The sequence below is a fragment of the Falco cherrug genome, chromosome 3 (assembly GCF_023634085.1).
Source record: "Falco cherrug isolate bFalChe1 chromosome 3, bFalChe1.pri, whole genome shotgun sequence".
Taxonomy (NCBI): Eukaryota; Metazoa; Chordata; class Aves; order Falconiformes; family Falconidae; genus Falco; species Falco cherrug.
In genome coordinates this window covers 58,893,444-58,916,732 of record NC_073699.1, presented here as the reverse complement: position 1 = coordinate 58,916,732, position 23,289 = coordinate 58,893,444, and the positions used below count along the sequence as shown (strand labels likewise).

At 36.0% G+C, this 23,289-nt stretch overlaps 1 protein-coding gene across 4 annotated transcripts in view; it reads right to left on the bottom strand.

Moving 5' to 3' along the window:
* Window positions 1-23,289, bottom strand: part of SMCHD1 (structural maintenance of chromosomes flexible hinge domain containing 1) — a 91,018-nt gene that overhangs the window by 50,160 nt on the left and 17,569 nt on the right. For all 4 annotated transcript variants that reach the window (XM_055704136.1, XM_055704135.1, XM_014279348.3 and 1 more), the window contains exons 4-19: window positions 19,172-19,254; window positions 18,934-19,064; window positions 17,001-17,115; window positions 16,756-16,875; window positions 13,717-13,883; window positions 11,412-11,505; window positions 10,981-11,191; window positions 10,036-10,153; window positions 9,749-9,932; window positions 9,049-9,246; window positions 8,805-8,918; window positions 8,240-8,346; window positions 7,921-8,003; window positions 7,643-7,756; window positions 3,253-3,330; window positions 3,050-3,169 (exon numbers count right to left, since the gene is read on the bottom strand). In XM_055704136.1, coding sequence (XP_055560111.1) covers window positions 3,050-3,169; window positions 3,253-3,330; window positions 7,643-7,756; window positions 7,921-8,003; window positions 8,240-8,346; window positions 8,805-8,918; window positions 9,049-9,246; window positions 9,749-9,932; window positions 10,036-10,153; window positions 10,981-11,191; window positions 11,412-11,505; window positions 13,717-13,883; window positions 16,756-16,875; window positions 17,001-17,115; window positions 18,934-19,064; window positions 19,172-19,254 — 2,037 coding nt within the window. The remainder of the gene's footprint in view (window positions 1-3,049; window positions 3,170-3,252; window positions 3,331-7,642; window positions 7,757-7,920; window positions 8,004-8,239; window positions 8,347-8,804; window positions 8,919-9,048; window positions 9,247-9,748; window positions 9,933-10,035; window positions 10,154-10,980; window positions 11,192-11,411; window positions 11,506-13,716; window positions 13,884-16,755; window positions 16,876-17,000; window positions 17,116-18,933; window positions 19,065-19,171; window positions 19,255-23,289) is intronic.

Sequence of the window (23,289 nt, the reverse complement as noted above, 5' to 3'; positions counted from 1 at the left end):
CCATAAGACTTGTGCTCCACACCCTTCACCAGCTTTGTTAACTGAACATGCTCCATCCAGCACCTCCACATGGACACACTCCAGCCCTTCAACATCCCTCTTGAAGTGAGTGACCTAAAACTGAAAGTATTCAAGGTGCGGCCTCACCAGTGCTGTGTACAGGGGGACAATCACCTCCCTTGTCCTTCTTGGCCACGCTGCTGGCTCATGTTCAGCTGGGCATCAACCAGCACCCCCAGGTCCTTTTCTGCCAGGCAGCTTCCCAGCCACTCTTCCCCAAGCCTTAGTGTTACATGAGGTTGTTGTGACCCAAGCGCAGGGCCCAGCACTGAGCCTTGTGGAACCTCATGCAGCTGGCCTCGGCCCATCGGTCCAGCCCGTCCAGATCCCTCTGCAGAGCCTGCCTGCCCTCCGGCAGATCAACGCTCCCCCACAACTTGGTGTCACCTGCAAACTTACTGAGGGGGCACTTGGCCCCCTTGTCTAGATCATTGATAAAAGATACTAAACAGGACTGGAGCGAGCACTGAGCCCTGGGGAATACCACTTGTGACCAGTCCCCAGTTGGATGTGACTCCTTTTAACCCAGTGTAGAGTACACCTGCCCAAGCCATGAGCAGCCAGTTTCTCCAGGAGAATGGTGTGGGAAATAGTGTCAAAGGCTTTACTAAGGTCTAGGTAGACACCATCCACAGCCTTTCCCTCATCCACTAAGCGGGTCACCTTTTAATGGAAAGAAATCAGGTTCATCAAGCAGGACCTGCCTTCAATAACCCCACGCTGGCTGGGCCTGATCCCCTGGTTTTCTTGTACATGCTGCATGATAGCGCTGAGGATGACCTACTCCATAATCTTCCCTGACACTGAGGTCAGGCTGACAACCCTGTAGTTCCCTGGATCCTCTTTCTGGCCCTTCTTGTAGACAGGCATCAAATTGGTTAACCTCCAGTGAACTGGGACCTCTTGGTTAACCAGGACTGCTGATAAATGGTGGGAAGTGGCTCGGTGAGCACCTCTGCCAGCTGCCTCAGCACTGTTGGATGGTGTAGCCAGTTACTGACCATTTCCCCTTGGATTTTGGGGGCTTCATTCTGCTCCCTGTCTTTCAGTTCAGGGGGCTGGGTACCGGAGAACAACTGGTCTTAGTATTAAAGATTGAGGCAAAGAAGGTATTAAGTACCTCAGCCTTTTTCCTCATCCTTTGTTACTACGCTTCCTCCCAGCATCCCATAAAGGATGGAGATTCTCCTTAGCCTGCTTTTTGCTGCCGATATATTTATAGAAACATTTTTAATTGTCTTTTACAGCAGTAGCCAGATTAAGTTCTAGCTGGGCTTTGGCCCTTCTAGTTTTCTCCCTGCATAACCTCACGACACCCTTGATAGTCCTTCTGAGTTGCCTGTCCCTTCTTCCAAAGGTGGTAAACTCTCCTTTTGTACCCGAGTTCCAGCCGAAACTCTCCGTTCAGCCAGGCCAGTCTTCCTCCCTGCCAGCTTGTCTTTCAGCACATGGGGATGGCCTGTTCCTGCACCTGTAAGATTTCCTTGTGGAAGAATGTCCAGACTTCCTGGACCCCTTTGCCCTTCAGAGTCATCCCCCCCAAGGGACTCTGTCAACCAGGCTCCTAAACAGGCCACAGCTGGCCCTTCAAAGTCCAAGGTGGTGGTTCTGCTGATCCCACTTCTTACTTCTTCGTCAATCAAAAACTCTGTCATCTCATGACTGCTATGCCCAAGATGGCCTCCAACTGTCACATCACCCGCAAGTCCTTCTCTGCTCACAAACAGGTCCAGTGGTTCACCTTCCCCTACTTGGCTCAGCCATCAGTTCTGTCAGGAAGGTATCTTCCACACACTCCAGGAACCTCCTGGAATGTTTCCTCCTCGCTGTATTGTATTTCCAGTGGACATCTAGTAAGTTGAAGTCCCCCACAAGAACAAGGGCTAGTGATTTTGAGACTTGTCCCAGCTGCTTATAGAGTATTTCATCTGCCTCTTCATCCTGGTTGGGTGGTCTACAACAGACTCCTACCATATCTGCCTTGCTGGCCTTCCTTCCGCTGATGCTTAACCATAAACACTCAACCCTATTGTCACCATCATCAAGCTCTAGACAGTAAAAACACTCCCTAACATACAGGGCTACTCCACCGCCTCTCCCTCCTTGCCTAACGCTTCTGAAGAGTTTATAGCCATCAAGAAGGGCTTATAAACAAAAACTAACCAGCCACTAACAGATAAATGCACACAAATAAATTAGGAAATAAAATTAGTATCTTAAGAGGACTAGAGAAACAGGACCAGCAAGGCTGTACCAGAAATGTGATGTTAACCATACACTGTACGTGTTACAGTCTTCAACAGTGTCATTAAAATCAGAATCTATTAATTTTCTGGGGAAGGTATGACCAGTCACATACTATTTTAGGCCACATACATACATACCAGAATGTATGGCAACAAAGAGTAACATCAGACATATTTAACAGTATTATTTCTATTCTGGTATTCCAGTAAGTATTTTATGATGATTAATCCAAAGACACACATCCATTATAATTGAATATGAGTTTAGTTTTGCACAAGATTAGTCTTTTAATTAAAAAAACCCCAAACTTCAATCTCAACATGCATATTTTACATGCATAACCTGTTTTTGAATTACTTTCTGTGGTTTATGCATGAAAACTGGCCTAACAAATACTAGTTTTATGAAAGTATGCCAATCACAGAAGGAGAAAGGGTGGTTCTAGTTAAGTTTTTTTTTCTTAAGTACATTTAGGAAAGTTCACATCAGAGAAAAGCTTTTCATTCCAACAACACTTCTTTTGTAAAACTGAATGTATAGCAAAGCCAAAACATTACAAGCGAGATAAAAACCTACTAGGCAAAAAAATACTTTTTTGTGAAAATACTTCATATTTGAAATGCAAATGCTACCTTTTCAGTGCTGAAAATTACCTCTCAACTAAAACATTAATAACTTTGTTATGCAATGAATCAAACAAATACTAGAAGTAGAAGAAAACTGGCATGACTGGAATTCTTACCTACGATAGTAAATTTAAATACTTTAGATGGTAGAGGCCTTCCTGCGTAAGTGTCTGCATTACTTTCATTCAATACTACTTGCAGTTTCAAGGTATAGTTCCCAAGCTTCTGAAGATTTTCTAAATAGAAACACAAATACAATCAGAAAAAAAAAAGAAGTAAAATTATAAATAAACTGAAAATACTGCATATGTGAACTTACCCATTTTCTTAAACCAGTATGGCCATTTGCCTCCATGCTGACTGATATGGGAAATTACTTCTTTATTCCCAGTAGGTGCTGCAAAACAAATAATTAGCTACATGTATTTAGATTTAACACCATAAATTGTTGATTTTTTTCAAGTATGACTATCACTTGTTATTAAGTACTATTATCACTTCTAAATCTAATAAACATAACTCAGCTTCACAATCAATCATGTTGATCATGGCTAAAAATATATATATATATATAAAATTCCCTACCTTATCCCATTTTAATTAAAAATTGCTAGCCCCAAACACATTAAATTGAAAGCAGCATGTTTGTTAAGTTGAATTTTATTAGCTCTTTTGTTATATGTCCCCTGTTAAGTCTGAGCACTTGTAGGCTGTGCACTCCACATTGGCAATTAGGCAACTTGACAAATGACAATAACAAGTTAGCTTAAATGGGAGCAATGGTTTAAAATACGCAGCTGACTGAAGGTATAATTGGGGAAAAAAGAACATTCCTTTTTTGCTCTAAATTATTGTATCTGTCTTTATAAACACTTCTGCAGCATTAACATATCCAAGAATAGAACACGCTGAAACTTTGAGGAAATTTTTTAGTGACTTTCTGTAACCTAAGATAAATACAGGAATAAGATTTATTGTTTGAAACTCCAAGAGACATTAATGTAGTATTTTAAATATAATTTAGAATAAATCCAGAATGTGACTGTAATACGACTATATACATAAAAAAACACTGCAGTACAAATATACATTGTTCTATAGCTAAGTACACCTGTTTCAGGCCTTATTCTTGCACCAAATTACCCATGTAAAATAAAGTAACAGTTGTACAATTTCATTGGTGTATCTTTTTGAATGTGTAATTCTGGAATATTGGGTTATTAAAATAAATTTTGATGGAGTTTTGTAGCAAGAACTTATAAAATTTTCTAAATCGGGGTGTGTGTGTGTGTGTGTGTGTGTGTCCACCTTTGCAATAGGAAAAACATGCTCACATGAGAAGTTGTTTTCTCACTATTATTAACTACCAGTGTCAACTGCCACCAAGTTAAACTGCAAGTCTGTATAATGCAAGATGCACACCTTTTTTCTTATATTGCCCCAATATAGATAATCTAAGGTGGAAATTTATCTATAGGAAGCGAAGAATGTCTAATACTTCTGTGCATGGTGATACACAAAAGATGACAATAAAACAAATAGGATGTTGGAAGAGAACAAACAAGAAAACATAACAGCCCTGCCTTTAAAAGCCAGAGTTCTGATGTTCTCTTCTGAAAGAGGAGACAATCCCAAGAGCAGTTCTGTGCAAGAAAGTTATCAGGTATGCCCAATGTTGTGGTCTCTGTGATGAAAAAACATCCTGAAGTTTTATTTGAACAACAGACTAAATTATTTCAGTGGAGCCACATGCAAAGATTTAGAACTTTCTTGGGAATTTCTCCAGTATTTCCTGTAGTAGAGGAAAAGACCTTCAAATACTTTGTATTAGTAGTGATTAACTAACTCTCCTCTGTTGTTTTGCTAGAAAGCACCATTAGGACTTCCTAACCACCATGTTCTTTTCTTGCACTTCCACAGAAACATATTTATTAATATTACCAGTATCCCTACAATCACTGCAATATTGAAGGCTGCACTTGGTGCAAACTGTGTACTGCAAATAGCACAGGAAACTAAGTTTTTATAGATGCTGTAAGGGTATTGGAAAAAATACAAACCTGAGGCTAAATTATTAAACTGTAGTTGTTTCTCCTCAAGCAGAAACAGAAAAGAATTCTCATTCATTGTTGCATTTATTTATTTATTTTTTTCACTACTGTTTGAAACCTTTTGGAAACAAATATTCTTCTAGAGATAAAAGGTACCTTTTATTCACAGAATTACTATGGCACCAATGGTTGCTTCTCAAAACGAACAAGGTTTCCATGTATAATATTCTGAAAACAACAGATAACTAAATGTCCCTGCTATGGTATAATATAAATCCATGGAGGGTACACAGACAGAGCAAAAACATCCATGATTTTGTTTCAAATGACACATTAATAGCCAATAGCCATAGCTTTCCAGAACTGAGAATTCAACGGTGCATGTGTGAAAGACACTCATCTGAACAGCATCTCCCATTGTGGTTTACAGGAGGGATGTGGCAAGGTAATTGTTTGGTCAGAATAGTCAACTAAGTTCTAAAACAAATACTTCAGTGATGAAAAGAGTTTGCTGAAGAGCTCAAAAACCTGTAGAGATGCCTCACTATTGCCACAGATTGTCTGCTTCAAGTATGTTAATAGAGGTACTCGCAACTTAAGTGAGTAAACAGGAGTGATTAAAAAATAATCTTCTAAGACAGAAATGCTTATTTCTCAGCCTCACCTTAGACAAGAACCACCCAGGCATGACTCTGGGAAAAAAAAAAATTCCCAGAACCCAGCTTTCCTGACAGCCCCCTTGCATCAACCTTAACCTGAAATTTTACTGTGAGCCTTAGAGAAACAACCAGGAAAACACCCAACACATTGAAACCAGCAACTCCCGCAAAATCCTCACAGCCCTGTTCTGGCAGTCTGTGCCTCCCTTTGGCAGACACTTTATCCTACTCTTTCATTTGGTAGCCCCCTGATCCAACTACACCCTTCAGCTTTCTCTCTCAGCTCTAATCCATAACCCCAATCTTATTTTTTTGCCAAACCTTACAAGCCCAACCCCATCATGGTCCAGATAAATATTCCAGCTGTCTTTCCAGCTCTTGCTTCCCCTGGCCAAAGCCTGAGCGAGGCGCTCCTTCCACTGCCCAGACAAGACGTTTCTCACATTCTAGCTCTCCTGATACCCCATCCCTTCCTTTAGCAGCTCCTTTTACCCTTAATGGACCCCTCACAGTTTTATCATTCTCTCAACCCTAATTCAAATTCTAGTTTTGAGTTGAACTTTGTATAAGGCTCCCCAGTAACAGGCCAGATAAAGTTTCTCATAGTTTAACTCTTGGCAGTCCACAGAGTATTTTGCCAGGTATTCCACTCTTCAGAAAAGAGGAGAAGTTTCTTGTACTTTAAGATATTTGCTGTTGGCCTTGATACAGGTGTGAGCTTTACGATATAAGAATATGCCATGCCCAAACTGTCATTTACAGGACGTATTCATTGTTCTGGTGAACAACAGGGGGATTACACTGGTGATTCCTCAATTGACTGGAGACAAAATTTAAGACAAAAAGCAGTAAAAACAGTTGTAAGTACAAATTTCTGTCAATGAATCAAAGTGGTCAGGAGACACGAAAGGTGTAATGATTTCACTGATCAAAGGCAAAGGGCAATTTTTTTTTTATTGCTCCTAGCAACAACAGAAACACCATGCCTCTTTCAAGTTTATACATCCTGAAGTCAGGATGGTCTACCTTAGTTAAGGTTGCAGAACACTGATCTGTCCCCCAGGCTGTTGGCAAATACAATCTAATAATCTGTATTATGTGAACATGTTTTTTTTCAATTCCAACTTCTTTATGTCCCAGCACACTGGACAGGCACAGCAGACAGTCCCATTAGAAGTGCCATTAAAATACCACGTGTAGTCTTACGACTTTTATACTAACTGAAGCTAAGATACTTTCATTTGATTTCTTTTGACGTGTATTCACTACAGTAAACTCAGTGCTTCAGAAAGGTATTTTTACAACTCTCATCAGATAAAGGAATTGGATTTTCCTATTGTATATGGAAAATAATAAACAAGATCTTAAGTTTCTACAAATTTCAGATGTATTTGACATATGCAAGACTGGAGTTTTCAGAGCATGTAGTGTTCTAATTCTGTGTTCCAACACACAACTGTGTAATTTCAGCTGCCTCAGACAGAATGTAATTCTTCAACAAATGCAATGTAAGAATATCAAGTGAGACTCCCATAAAATGGAAACCACAAAACAGTAACTCACAAGAAACTTGATTTTTTAAAATTCTGAAGTGTCTTTACATTAGATATTAAACGTACCTGGTCCCTACTTTTAGGCAGCTCACATGAATAGCTATATTAAAGAAACATATCCATTTTAATCATGTTCTTATGCATATTAATGGATGGCCTGAAATTGATAGGCCCTCCTTACATGTGACAGAAGGTACAATCATAATGTAGCATTAAGACATTAAACATTTGCGATTGAAGCAGCCATCATTTCATGAAATGTGGCGTTGCAGTACTAAATATTCCGATGGGTTATTGTTCTTAATTTTATCAGCTATATCCAACTATATAGCAAGTTCTAAAATGTATTTTATACATACATACATATATATGTAAGAAAGAAATACATTACCCATTATGCATTTTTAAAATTATAAAGACTCTGTTAAATATACTGAAATACTTACAATGTAAAATAACCTTGAGTTCAACAAGAAGTTTCTTTGAACCTCCGTGGCTTGTACCTGGTAGTTTTTGCATTGCTTCTCCTTTTTTATTCAAAATTTCTATTCTTAACGCTCCTGTATTTAAAAGGAAAAATGATGGACTTTTGAAATATGCTGTGTATTATAAGTGATTGGATATTCCTGTATGCTTGGGGTGTTTTCTTTTAAAAAAAAACATAATTTATTTTTAAATTGACATTTCACTTTTTAGTATTTGGAAGGAAAAAAAGAAAACATACCTATTGGAGTACCAGCAAATCTTGTTTCATTTGGTAATAACTCATCTCCTTCAGGCCATGTTACTGATAATTTGTCAGGAAGCCTAGTGAAAAAAAAGCATGAACAGTATTTCTGTGAGTTTAAAAAAAACAGGGCAATTTTAGTAGATTTAGTAGAATGTACATGAAGTTACTTTTTTTGGGTGTGGAGGGTAGGGGAAGGGCACGTGTGTGTGGGACCCAAACTACTACTTGGTTTAGAGTTCCTTTTTTTTTTTGTTTCTGAAGTAATACTAAAACTGTTAGGAACTCTATAGGTAAACAATGACTTATAGCTTACCTTGCCATTTCATCCTCTATGTATTTTTTAACAGCTTTATCAGACACTGTTCTGTCAAGTTTTGAGATTGGAATAGTTTTCATTTCAGCATACAATGCCTGAGGTTCCTGAAAAAAAACCACAAACCCAAACCTGAGTGCAGTTATAAACAGTCGGATTATAATACATCAGAGAAGAAATAGCTCTCTATCAAGGGACTAGACAAGTTGGATTAGACATAATGCAATATGCTAACAAGTACTACCTGATGACACCACAAGAGACACTTCTAAAAATTGCTGAAATCACAAGGGTTAAGAATGGACACACAGCATAGTACTAGTACCGAATGTGACACTATTTTATATGCAAATGTAAATAAATCAGATTTATTTGTGAACAACAGTTTTAAGATAGTTACATTAGTTTTAATGTAACTGAGTAGTTTATTTCTAGATTGCTGAATCTCAAAAGAATACCATAATTTTCTAGTTATTTAAAAGTCGTTTAAGCAAGTCTAACCCAGGATTATGTTTAGATTCCTCAGGCATAGCAGGTGCACGAATCCTTTCCATGTTTGTCTTACCAAAGCAATTTGAACCTCTCCTCCAGTGGCAAATATATCCCCATCATGGTCTCCATACAAAAAAAATTTCTCAATACTTCCATAAAATATTGGAAGGGTCTTAATAGTTTTCACCTGTAAACAGAAGACAACAATTAACACCAATAAATTACTCCTGCATCAGATTTGCATTTTCCTTTTATAGAGTTCACATACTCTGTTACAAAACAAACAAAACCCCAACATCAGTGAGCAACTAACTTACCAGCTGTCCAGTTTTGTATGTTTTCCCATCCCACTCTATCGCAGCATACACTGTCCAAGGGCTCTGCATTCTTTTGGATGGCAAATCAGTACGTGTAGTTATTCCTTTAAAGACTGTGAACTTTATCTGTTTGTCATATTTTTCATGACAGTCTTTGAGCCACAAAGCAAACTCTCTGTCAATTTTCATTCGCTGCTCCTATAAAAGATTACAAAATAAATACATATTATTAATGTATTACAAAATTTAAATCTGAATTCAGAAGTATGAACAATTGTAAGAGTACAGTGGTATTATACTAACAAAAAAAAAAAAAAAAAAAAAGGATTCTTCAGCTTGGAAACATCACAAAATTCTAGTGAAGCTATACTTAAAGCCAGAGAAAGTGTTTCCCCCAGCACCCATACTTCTCTATGAAAAGGCCTTCCAGAAGAACTGTCATGTAAGAACTAGAAAAAATCATTGTTTAAGAAAACAAAAGGAAAAAGACTAAATCTTATTTTTTCAGATTTCAAGAGTCAGCTTTACTACTCACTAAAAGTGAGAGAAACGTCTGCTACAAAGTCCTGCCCAAGATGAAAGTTCTTCAGCAACCAGGCAATATTCAGTGACATGAACAAATGACCGGTAAGTAAAGGTGTCTATATCATATCCATTAATTTTTTTCAAGAAGAAATACTTAACAGAATAAAATTATTACCTGTCCATTGAAGATTCTTGTGAACAAAGTATTCTTATCTTTCAGCTTCAGCTCCAGATCCATGAAAGTGAGTTTGTTCGTGCTGACCTGAAACTTATCATTGGTAAATAATGCACCAGAAATTCTGTTGTAGCATTCAATTGGTGCCAATCCTCTCTTCTTTGGAGGAGCACACCAGTCAAAACTTAAAACAAAAGGAAAAAGACATTAAAATTCCTTTTTCTTAAAGAGAGGTTTACATTATAGAAACAGCCTGGTTTACATTGTAGAAACAGACTACCACTTACTCTTCCACAGTTGTGTATGGTATTAATCTTCCATTCCAAAAACAATCAAAAATAGGTCTTTTTCCTCTGGCACCCTTTTCTACTATAAAGCAGTCTTCTTCATCATCATCACTTAATTCTTGATTAAAAAAAAAAGACATTCTCCATGAATAAATTTATTTTTAAAACTAATTTAATAACAAAAACCAGAGCAGCCTAAATACGGATTATCTGTATTCATTAAGTTAGGCACAGTAGCAGTACACAAACCTAGGTATATATAATAGGAAGACTAAGATTTTTTTTCCTATTTAAGAAATACCAAGCAGAAAACCAAATGAAAGCTAAGGAAAAATTTAAACCAGGGTTGAGCAACATTATAAAATCTACTAAATTTGAAAATATCAAATTTGAATAAATATTACTTTCTCCTCTTAGTTCTTCTAGTATCATAAAATCATAATTAAACTCAAGATTTCTTTTGTCAAAAAAACCGAAACAACATCACCAACATATATTACTTTAAAACTCTAGCATCTGAAAACTCATCAACACTGTATAAAACAAATTTTAAATTAAGGACTTGGACTACATGTTGTCCTCTGTGATATTCTGATGTTAGAATTTCTTGAACCAAACTGCTGGTGTTTCACTGCTTTCTTGAAGCAAAGATCTAAGAGTCAGGCAAGTGGAAATGTTTTAATCTGATAGCATTCCATAAGAGTTTATAGTTTGAAATCAAATGGCATTATGTCAAAGATGAGGTTTACATGAATGAGTTAGCACAACAGTCTACCTATTCACAGGATTTGTTCATCCAGAAGGATGTGAACTTTTCTGTTCTGCCGCAATGCAAATTAGATAATAATTTACACTTAAATTGTTCTAGTTTCTACTTCATTAAAACATTTCGAGTAGGACGATTGCCTATAATAGAACTGAAAAGCAGCAAAACATTTCACTCACTTGATGGAAAACATGGATCATCAGGGTATGTTTCTTTATCATACAGGAAGGGATGATATCTGATGATGCCCTCCACTATAGCTTCTCCTTCAGCATGTGCCTTAAACTCAAAACTATCTGCTGCAGTATTTATATACAACGTCTGCATGTCATCTTTGATCTCCCTAAGATTTACAATCTTTGGTATTTTTCCTTTTTCGAACATTGAAATCTGGAAAAAAACAAAACAAGTTGATTTTCCTTAGACCAAAAACCATGCAGTAATCAGCATGCGTAACATGTATTTTAACTGTCAGCAAAATGAATTAGTTCCTATGTTGCAATGATAAAAGTATTACTTTTAAAAAACAAAATTACATTCCTATCTTAAAATGCACGATTAAAGAGAAACAGGCACATTATGAAATAAGTTGCAGTATAAAATATCTTACCTGAATGTCGATGTTGTTGAAGGGGCTTATGTCTTTTGTTACAGCATTAGTTTCATTTCCTTTTGGTCCATGAATATAATAGTGATAGATATGTCTGAAATACATTTTAAATTAAACATAAACATCAGAAAGTGAAATCTAAAATCTGTCCCTTATAATTTTTAAAAATCAAATACATTTCTATTTTTATTAAAATGTAACTGACTCATTGCATTTTTATATACCAACTCCATGACAACACGTACACTTGGTACAGAAGATTTACTAATGGGAGCAAGTGACTCCTTTTCACTCCTTTCAACTCTTACCTCCTTCGTACACCATCATAATAGGATTTTTTGATAAAATAATTAGAAAGATTACAAATTGGAAAATAATACATAAACAAAAAACCCTGACTGTTACATGACTACAGATTCTTTATATCAAAGTGCAAGCTAATAAAATACTGTAATTTGTTCTGCACACTGGAGATTAAAAAGAACTAGAGCCAGAAAACTTTCCACACTGTTTCTGGTATCAGTTTAGTATTGATCATCTAATAGTGATGGAAGCATTTAGCAGACAATCACCATCCTTAAGTTATTTACCAAAAAAATACAAATCCCACATTCAAATATAGGCAAATATAAATAGTCATGAATGTGACCTGCATATTAGAAATAATTTTCCTATTTTATAATGGCACTTTTGCTCATCTAAGAAACTCTGAAAAATCCACATGGTCAGATAAGATTGCTTTCACAGAATATATAGTTTGAGAAAACTGAGGAACTTAACCCCATTTACTACAACTTTTCAGCAAGCTAACTAAGTCTTCTAACTTCAAAGACTGAGTCCTTAAACCTCAGGGTGGTAGTTTGCAGAAAAATAAGATTATACAAGTCAATGGGACTGAATGCATGAAGGAAGTTAAATGCACCGGCAAGTGTTTATAATTGCTTTGCTTCTGACATCCACTGCACTAAATGCACCCCAAGGACAAATCTTGGTTCCCAGACAGAAGTTCTTCACAGTCTCATTGCTCAGGACTTTAGAGCACACTGGTATGCCCAAACTGCTTAACATTTTGTCTGCATTTCTTTCAGACTTCAAAAGGTGCTCTCATGGCATTAAGACATAATTATTTTGGGGGTTTATCTCCCCTCCCTCCACTTCAAAGCATTCAAAACAATATTAGGGCTCTGCTGTAGCCTATTAAAGCAGAATGAAACTGGTATTATGCATGTGTGGCAAAAGGCATGGCAGAAGGGTATGTGGTGTTAGAGGGGAAAAGGCCATTACAGCTGAAATAGCGATGCAGGACTGCCTAGCACTAGGAAGGTAAATCTGATTGGTTTTACTGTAATAGCTACAGGGCATATAATTGAATAATTGCACCTGGGTTTAATCTCAAATGGAGGCAGTTCTTCCACTTCAAGAGATCGCTGGAATGAACTAACACACAACTAAGTGTGGGTGTTTACCAGAACAGCACCTAGAAGCTAATGAGGGGCTTAAGTTCTCTGTCAGTGTAGATGTACCCCTACATTTTCATGAGGTTAAAAAGGGTTTCAGCCACCACGAGTTCCTACGTGCAACACTGAATGATGTTTCATATAATATGGTATTATCTAATCCTTATATTAATCCTCATATTAACTATTATCTATTATTATTAGATTACAGGTACCAAATATAAAATTATAGCTTGAAAAATCAAGTTCTACGGTTTGTCAGATTTCAATTCTTAACAGATAGAGACACACAATTCACAGGTATCAGAGATTTTCATATCTCCAGGCTCTGCAGGCCCACTGATGATGCTACTATGGTACTGAGTGGACAGTATCATGTATTGTTCTCCCTCTTAAAATGGGATGAAGTAGCAGCTTTTTTGTTGTCATTTTAAGAAACTCAAAAAATCAAAACAAAACGCCTGCAAATACAAAGCTACATATCAACGTTAGGAGCGCAGCTTTGAGAAAAGTAACTTATCAAGTTATTAATAATTATGTATCTAATTATATTAATCATAACACTGTTAAATTTAATAGGTTATTAATAATTAGATCTAATAATTATGTGTCCGTTATCAAGTCACATTGAAACTGATGCTTGTCAACATCTTTCTTTGGATGGGGGGCTCCATTCAGTTGTGCTAGTTTCCATAAAATCAGTTAGCTAGGAAGACTAATCGTGGCATCAACAAAATATGTATCAATAGCCTTAACAGGGATAAAGCCAATGACTAAGTACAAAAAGGAAGTATTCTGACTTTGTTAGTAGTCCACTTTTAAATCAAATCTTTTAAATCACAACTTACGCCAGCTGCCTTGTCCAAAGATGAAAGTAGTTTTTCAAGTACTGCATGTGGTCTGGTTGTACACCTGTAATGACAACTGCTGTGAAACTCTCTTTATCCCTTTCTTCTAATATTAGATTATGAAGAAATCTTTCATCATCACTTGTGATGTGAGTAGAGTCAGATGGCTGCAAATAGTAAAATAAGCACATAAACAAGAGTTTTGAAAAGGATTGAAAAACAGAACAGGAAAATAATACAGAACACATGATGCTAAGTATCACAAAGGATTAATGCTTAAAATAAAAGCGTCCAAATTAAAGTCAACGAACTGAGAATCTGACATCCCTGATCCAGTTAATTTTCAACTCACTTTCATCACAGCATTTGAAGTGTTCAGTCTAGAAATGCATTTAATCATGTTTAAAAAAGCATTTAATCATGTTTAATGTGACACTGTGTGATATCCATGTTCCTGTGCATCAAATGTAACTATTATGTGTACAAGACGTATGTCTTTTCTAAGAAAACCAAGCCAGGTAAAAAAAAAAAAAAAAAAAAAAAGCTCTTAAATGGATAGGCTACTTTCTGTAACAGAAATTGAAGTGGAAAAAACATGCTTTTGCTATGAAAGAGAACAGGTGAATCCTCAGTTCTAGTTGAAATATCCAAGTAATCTCATAGAAAGAGGAACTCCTGATTCCAAAAAGTCCTGATTGTCTTTTCCTGGATACATGCACTTTGCTCTTATGATAGGTTTCTAAGCTGCATAGAAACACAGTGGTTGATGTCATGCTTCATTCTGGACCAGCAGACAATCCTTTACATTTGGTGCATCCAGAAAAGAAGCTACATTTAATATAAAGATTGAGATCTTATAGCAACTGCAGACAACTGAGAAGACATGCTTTTCCAAGCTGTAGTGAATGCAGCCTCATGCTTTATTTTGCAGGAAAGCAGGCAAAAAGGAAACACATCAGTAAGCTGTGAAAGGCTATACCTACTTAACTGCAGGTGGTGAAACAGTTAGTCAAGGGTGTTAAGACTTTCTCTCCCCAGGGAATCAAAGAGCTCTCCTTAACCAACAGGATAAATTTAAGCAGTTGTGGGAATTTTCATCAAAACAGACTGCAACTCTTCAAATACTTTTACTGCCCAAGCATAGCCTCTTTTAAACCTACAGTCTTGCTGATTTCATCCAAGCAAGGGGCTGTTTCTATGCTAGTGATGAGATGGCAAGTAATAAAAGCCAGAGCTGCTCATTCCTCATCTCTATGATTTGACCAATGACCTAGAAGCTACACGTTGATGCTAAACAAGTGCTACAGATGACAAATTACCATGGCACTTGCCTCTACATTCCTAGCATCCACCTAAACTAGTAGTATTTACTTGTGTCAATATTGAACAGTCCAAGGAAGTGAGTGCAGTAAAGACAGGTGCTTATTATCATCCATCAACAGATTTTGATAGACTGGGATGCCATTTCCCTTCAGTGTTTTGGCCTTGTTCTAGAGTGTCTTAGGTTTGATATTTATTGAATCTTGATTTCTTTGCAAAAGTACCTTCCTTTACCAACTGAGTGCCTCCAAGATTCAGTTATTGTTCTCACACTGCAGTAATCCATTACAACTCCTATTTCTGCCATAGTATTCTCTTGCTCACTTATGTGCAATGCAGGCTATTTTTCAAGACATTAAATAAACAAATTAACACATTTAATTTCACATGAATATAACTAACTGGCCTAACCATTTGAACCATTTGTAAAAATTTCCTAGACCTGAGCTGTCTATCCATTACCTCCACACTTTACTACTTCAGTGCTTCACATCATTTCTTCCCTCTTGGATATTTACAAGTTATTTTCTATCTCTAGTAGAACATCACTTGCATTTTTTTTTAACTGCATCAGCTTAACTTTCATTTTATACTATCAACACAATTTTTCAAGTACTTCATTGCACCACTCTTAAATTCTTTAGTAGCATATCTAAGCATCTCAGCTAGTTCTCTCCAACTAATGTCTGTAAGCTTATTTTCTACTTTTCTATCCCTCACCCCGTTTTTAACATCAAATGGGGGGGGGCAAACCATTTGTGCCCTCTACAAAAAACAGTCTGCTTTTATTTTCAGTTTCTATTTCTGTAACTCCACCTTCTCAACAATATTGCACAGAGATTAAAAACAGAATTTTTACATTCCTAGCAATTCATTCTTTGTCACATGTCACTTGACGCAAGACTTGATAAAACCGACTCAAGACTTGATAGAACTGACCCATGGTAAAAACCTTATTTACCTCCCATTCCTTTCTCACCCATACAAAAGGCAAAGAACACTCAAGATATAACACACAAGATATGGGCCATAATCAAGGTCTGATTACCTCGTCAGGTAATCAGCAGCCATTTATGTTCCCATCTGAACCCTTAGCTGTATCTATGCCTTTTATATTCTTGCTCAAAAATGTCCAAAACAGTTCTTTTCAGTTTTCCTCCTTAACTTACAGCTTTATCTTGAGCTTTTCTTCTTCTTCATGAAAACCATTAGGACTGTTCATTTTAGTTTTCACTTAAGTAGTCCATTTCTTTACAAAATTAGTGAATAACTGTGAAACAACCGAGTTTTGTTGATTTGGCTGGACTTTTCTCCAATATGCAGGTTAGTTCTTCTACATAAGCACAGCTTGCTTCCCTAATTTATTACTTACAGCTTCTAGGAATGGACATTTTATTTCATGTTTCATACATAACAAAACAATTCCTGTTCTTAAAAGGTATTTTGAAATATTTTTTCTTAACCTAGTATAACAAACCATATGGCATTTCTGTCCTTTAGGCTAAACTGAAAAGAGAAAAAAGAAGAATCACATACAAACAAACCTTCATGATATAGTGCCTTCAGGTTTCCCATTACTTCTTTTTACACACCAGGGTGCAAATGATTCAGTAAGATGAAGACATCCCAGTTAAGTATTACAAGTATATTACATAGTGAAATCATGTTAACCTAGGAAGGACTTCCAATTAAAAAAGAGAAAGTATTAAGGCTATTTACCTTTCTGTTTCGAATGTATCCGCTATATATTGCTTCTTTGTTTTTCTCCTTCTTTTCAAAATCCTCTTTAGAAAGGACAAGTTCATGAACATCCTGAGATTCTGCAGGTTTGCTTATCATCTGAGTTTATGAAAGAAATTGTTTAAAATCAAAATAGGATTTTAAATGGACGTAAAATAGTTTAATATTCTGATTAAAACTAGGGTAATAATAATCTGATAATGCAAAGACTGACGTTTACTTACTCTGGCAGACTGTCCAACGAAGAACACCGCTTGTTTGCCTCCAACTCCAAAATATGAGATATCACTGTTTAGACTACGAGGCAGTGGCATAGGCCGTACATATCCTGAATGATCACTGAGAGTAGAAGTGCCTTTACTAAATTTTCTCAAGACAAAAGTAATTTTAAGAACCGAAAGACATTTTTGACCTGAGCAGCTTGTGTTAAATTCTTCCTGCTGTCACTTTATTCAAAAATCCTTCACCTTACACCTACAATTGCAATGTTAAAATATATGTGCCTAAAATTCTTGATGTATTCTTTTTAAAGGAATGACAGAGTAACTCTTTTCCTAAGTTATCTTATAGGACTTTCTGTCCCTTCTAGCAAACCAAATATTACTCAGTCATACAAGTTAAAAATTTTCATCTGAATAACTCATTTTGCTTATTACTATGTACTAGTTTTACACTGAAGTTCAGATCAAAGAAAGGAAAATATCTGGCAGGGAGAACCCAACAGAAAAAGAAATTATTACTCTCTAAACTTTTCTCCATTGTTAACTGCAACAGGAACATGGTCAACAGGTCTGCGCAAGAGATACTGTGGTAACAGCAATTATACACCATTTTAATGGTAGAAGGTAAAAGGTGAATCCCTCAGTGCTCTCCCTTGGACCATAGCAAGATACTAACTGTGAAGCTGCTGCAAATGAAAATGGCTTACAAAGCAAGCCTGATCTTTCTGACATCACCCTTTCACAGAAATACTTTCAAGTCAGAATGGGAAATAATGCCAACTAACTAATAAACACAGTTTTGGAGAGACTACATATACCATCAATAATTAAATTCCATGTCTTTTAAGTTAGCTTTGATGTATGAACAGTCTTACCTAGTTTAAGTAAATAGTAGGACAAACACGTTTTAAAATCATAGCAGTCCCAAATGAAAACAAAATGTAGATGTTATCCTGGTATAATTTACAGCTATGCTCCCATTGAATGGTATCAACCCATAGTTTATACAGGTAGCTTAAAAATACTATACATTTCTACTGTTCCTAAATTCACCTATAGCAATTTCAAGAAGTAGTGAATTTTTTTGCAAATTACTAGACGACCCAGAATCACTTTTTACACACTTATCTCCAGCTGTTCTACTTGGAGATGCTTCCAATATAAAAAAACATCCTCCTCAGCCATATTATCATTTTCCACTACCCTGTTACTTTTTACACTAGTTTTTTCATAGGATAAATCAGTTATGTTTGAGGCTGTGATCCTCATCTTCATTTACTGTCCTAGGCTTAAGGCATTTAAAAAGTGACTAAAGTTCAAGAACCGTACATAACTGTTTCTCTGGAATTTTCTGCACTATAGAGTTAAGTCTGACTGTGCAGGTAGAAGATTTCTTGGGAACAGACTCAAAACTGTAAAATGAATTCATACAAGTAGCAAAATCTACCATATACCTCCACTTCTTCTTTAAATGCAAAGCATTCATTCTGCCTAGCCTCCTTCAAAAAATACAGGCATCTTCAGGTATAGTTATGCACTACATTGTACATGATCAAGATACAAAAACCCACCCAAACCCAGCCCTAAACCAAAACCCTGTATCCATTATAAAACATTCTAAATGTTACAATCCATTATAAAAAAACCTCTGCAGAATATAATGTCCCTAACAATATGTAGGCAAGTGAAAGACAGCTTAGAAAAGGCCACAGGAGTAATAAAAAATGTTCTCAGAGTATCATAACATTAGAAAAGCAGTTTTGTGTTATGAAGCTTCTCTTATTTCCTACCTAAAGAAAGTACATGTCTATTTATAGGTAATCATAGAACGACAGGTTTTAGCAAAGTGTTGGAATAGAGATTTGCCTTAAAATGATATTCTGTGAGCCTTTGCATAGTTTGCTAATCATTGTAAAAATGATGAAAACTTTCTAACCTCTCGAAGTCACCTTGTCTTGTAAACTTTGACAATCTATATACAGCCCAGTTGTTAAGCTGTTTAGAAGTCATTCCTCTTCCATTATCAATCACAGCAACAGCTGGTTTTCCTTGGGAGTCATCAAATAACTGTTTGGGGGGAAAAAAACAACAAACAAAAAACCAAAAAGCAAGGAGCACCAGGAAAAAAAAAATACTGCAAACTATGCCCGAAAAAAAGTAAAATTCCATCTTACCAATTTTATCTGTATGCTCCGAACACCAGTATTTTGGGACGTGGCTGACAGAGAATTGTCAACCAACTCAGCAAGGGCAAATGCTAAAGAAATTGAAGAAAAATAACTCTATTAACATCTTGTTCTCAAAAGACAGCACTCAAAAACCAGACACACACTCACAGTAGCTTCTTCTGAGCAACCAGGATAATACATTCCCTAAACACAGATAAGAACTAAGCACCATCATACCCATCAAAATTATACAACATCTTGATTTAAAAAAAAATTATATAATTTGCATATATACTTTATAAATTGTTTCATCACTTAATCTCCTATTTCTGTTGATGGCAATAACACAGTTACTGGATGGAACAGTGATGAACTAACAACAGGCTCCTTACCACAAAACAGACTTGTTCTTTTCCATGATTAGGAATAAATTTGTATAATTCATATGAAAGTCCAAAGTGTGTCAGAAACTGACTTTGACTTCTTAAAATACTATGGGGAGAATTAACTCACTGGAAAAAACTGAATGAAAATGTTGCGCAACACTCCATTCCAAAATAATGGTTATTTATTTACAAACCCCCCACAAAATTCTAAAAATGGTTGAAGAATTTAGTGAATGGTAAATACAACCAAAATTCTGTCAGATATGTGGCATTACACAGCAGAAATAGTCAGCCAAACTACTTGCAAACTTTGCTGTTTCTAAACATTAACACTTGGAGCCCTTATGTAACTAAAGGTAGAACCACCAAACTTCAGTGAAAAAATGCATTTAATTTTGGACAATAGCATCAAACTGGAAAAAAAAATACAGCATGTTTGGATTAATTCACCATGATTGATCAGCCGTAGTCAATAATGTTTCCATGCAGTCTCTCTGATAAGGAAGTTGTATTCCCTACAATGTGCAAAGTTCTTCAGAATGTTACAGTGCAAGTTACTCTGGCCATACACTTCAGACATGCAAAAGAAAACCCTTGGGTATTAATATTATACAGCAACACTGAAGCATTCGCCACTTCCCTCAAGTTGTTTTTGAAATGTAAGTACAGTTCTCAGTTTCTTTGCAAATTTCTTCACTGCTAACAACAGGAGTTGAGCATCAGTTATGTAATCCATACCTACTATTTATTCCACATCAAAGAACAATGGCCCTTCATCAACACGTGAAACTGGTTAAGCATGCCCTTAGATGTTGTAAATAAAGAGCATCAGCTGCAGTACACTTACACTCAAAATTGTTATTTGTTCTTACAGTCAATTCTAGTACATAATAAACAAAAGTAAACCGTTTGATGTAGCCGTTTTGCGCATTTGAATTATTGGTGTGTTGCAGAATCTCATAAATTACTTCACTAGGGTCTCAAGGAGAGCATTAGTAACACATTCGGGAAAAAAATATAGCAGCAATGTCATTACAGAAATGGATGTAAACATTATTCTGTTTGTAGTCTTGAGGATTGTAGTCTCTTTAGGATTGAAGAGTTATGACCACAAATAGTACTAGAACTTTTGGACCATTTTAAAGGCTTTTGTGGTAGCAGTATGAACACATGTAGTACACTCAAAGCAGGAACCCTCCTTTTCTCTGTGTCACCTATTGCAGAGTACAGACAAGATCAAGAATTGACCTAAATGCTTATGAAAGATTTCTCACAAACACCTGAAGCTTGTTCACTCTCTTTTAGAGAGAATGATCATTGAAAACACTATAGCAAGCTGCTTTAGCAACAACGACACAGTAAAATGTAGGAAGAAGTGTATTTTTCCCTTAGTAGTAGTAAGTAGCTCTACTACTAAAAAAAAATATCAATGGACTTCAAAAAGACAAGATCCCATATTTAAATCACTTATCTGACTCATCATTAAATATGCTTTAGGCTTTTGGGCAACAGTATGCAGAGAGAAAACAGCAAATCTATGTCAATGATACTGCCAGATTGACCCAAACAAATGTTTAAAGTGTTTTTAAACTACAGCAAGTTATAAAGAAACTTTGATAACTAGGCCCACTGATATTGACAGGCATGATCAAAGTCTTTTCCTCTCCTGTGGGTATACTTTCTTCCTGTTTCAATACTTCTGGAACACAAATAAATCTGTCAAAGATGCTGCTATACTGTACATTCAAACCATATCGTAAAACACAGTATTTTTAAGTGTGGATGGCAGATTTGACCCTGAAACAAAATCTCTTGTGTTATTCAGAGGTCATCACTGAAGTTATGTAAAAGGAAATGATAATAATTTGAGGCAACAGAAGTGAAAGATGTCTTTTACGAAGAAAAGGAGGGGGAAAAAAAAGAAATTATGTGAGTGATGTAAGAATTATCTACTGTAGAAAAGAAAAAAGGGAAAAATGTAAATTTCTATAGTGAAAAACAAGAAAGAATTTGTAAAACTGGGGAGGTTAGTTAAATCCTTACAAACAGTTAATAAAATACAGCCTTGGGAGAAGGAACAGCACTATAAATAGGTCAAGGTGGGGCACAACAAGATAAGCTCAAGGAGAACCAAAACTGTTAACAAGACCAAACAGAAAATTACTTGAACTATGTATGAACTATCCTAATCAGCATACTAAAGATCCACCCCCGAGAAAAAAAGAGCCCCCACTAACAAAGTCCCCTCCCCACAGGACATGCACAGTGAAAAAAAAAAAAAAGAACACTGTACCTTTAAATGGAGACAAGGCTTGGAAGAACCAATGAGAATTAGTGTGACTAAACATAATTGTAAAAAGTTTTTCAAAGTGTATAATAACTTTTACTGTGTGTTAAGAGGTGTGCTAGCTTTGCGGATTTAATACCTAGCACCCATATCTGCGCAGACATGCAACGAACAAATATCAAGACCATGTGTGGATTGGCTCTTGTACACTGGATGAAGAACCCAGAGTTGAGATAACATGAGGAACTAAAGGAAAAATTAGTATCTGCATGCATTATCCTTTTTCATCTCATATTATTATTCTGAAGCCTGTTGAGAGAAGGAAAAACAGGTTTTCCTACCAAGGGAATGCTCAGCATTTCATGGGAGATAAGTGGTAGCAACAAATTATGTGAACACTTATAAGAAGTGCATTATTAAATTACTTCATATTCATAAAAGTCTTATGAGATGTAACAGTTAATTCTGTTTGTCAAACTGTTTGATTGCAGTACTGTTTACTACCATGAAAAAGTGAGAGTCAAGATTGTGAGGCAAATACTGGGGAATTTCTGCAATGTAGAAGAGTTACAGTCCTCAGTGTATAGTAATTTTATTTCTTGATTTAGTAATTTAAATTTTGCTTTAAAAAAACCAAATACCAAAACAGCAACACCGAAGCCAAAACTCTTTAAATGTGTAAAATATTTATAAACCAAAAACATTTGTTTTCTTGGCATACGAAACCATAAAAACAGAAGGAACTTCTTCAAATTCTACTGTTGACCTTAATGACCATATATTAACTTGCATTTAACTCTCAAACCTGTTTGTTTAAATGCTACCATAAGTAAAGCTAAATGGATAATACTTGACTCTGACTCTAAAAATACTCTTTTTATTCAAAGATGAGACTTTTTTTTTTTTTTAAAATAGAAGAATAGGGATTGGGTGCTTTGATAAAGTTATAGAAAAACAAATACAAGAAACACCTGACTACATATACCTCAAAGTTTAACAGTTTTAATACAAAGTGGTTATGGAAACTATAACTATGATAGAGGGCTAGATTTCTTCAGTTTTCTACCCTTCATCTCTCCATTCTTGCAGTATAGGCCCTTGCTCCCTGTATTTCAAGCTCTCATCATCTTCTTTGTTCCACTAGTTTTATTGTGCTAGTATTAGCAAAATAGTATTAACTCCTTGTCTAGCAATATTAGATATAAAAGAGAAACATGATGGAAAGTAGCAATATCCCTTGGTTTTGCAGCTAAATATCAAACAGCAGAAGGTTCTGTGTCCACACTGTTGCACTCAACACCTCACATCATCTTGACAACCCACAGAATGAAGTTTTCTTTCTGTTTGTTATTTTTCTGTCTCCATAGATGGGATGCATGTTTTTTGGTATATTTCCTACTTAAACCTTCAGGCTACTACTTACTCTGTGACTGAAAGGACGGAAATGGTTC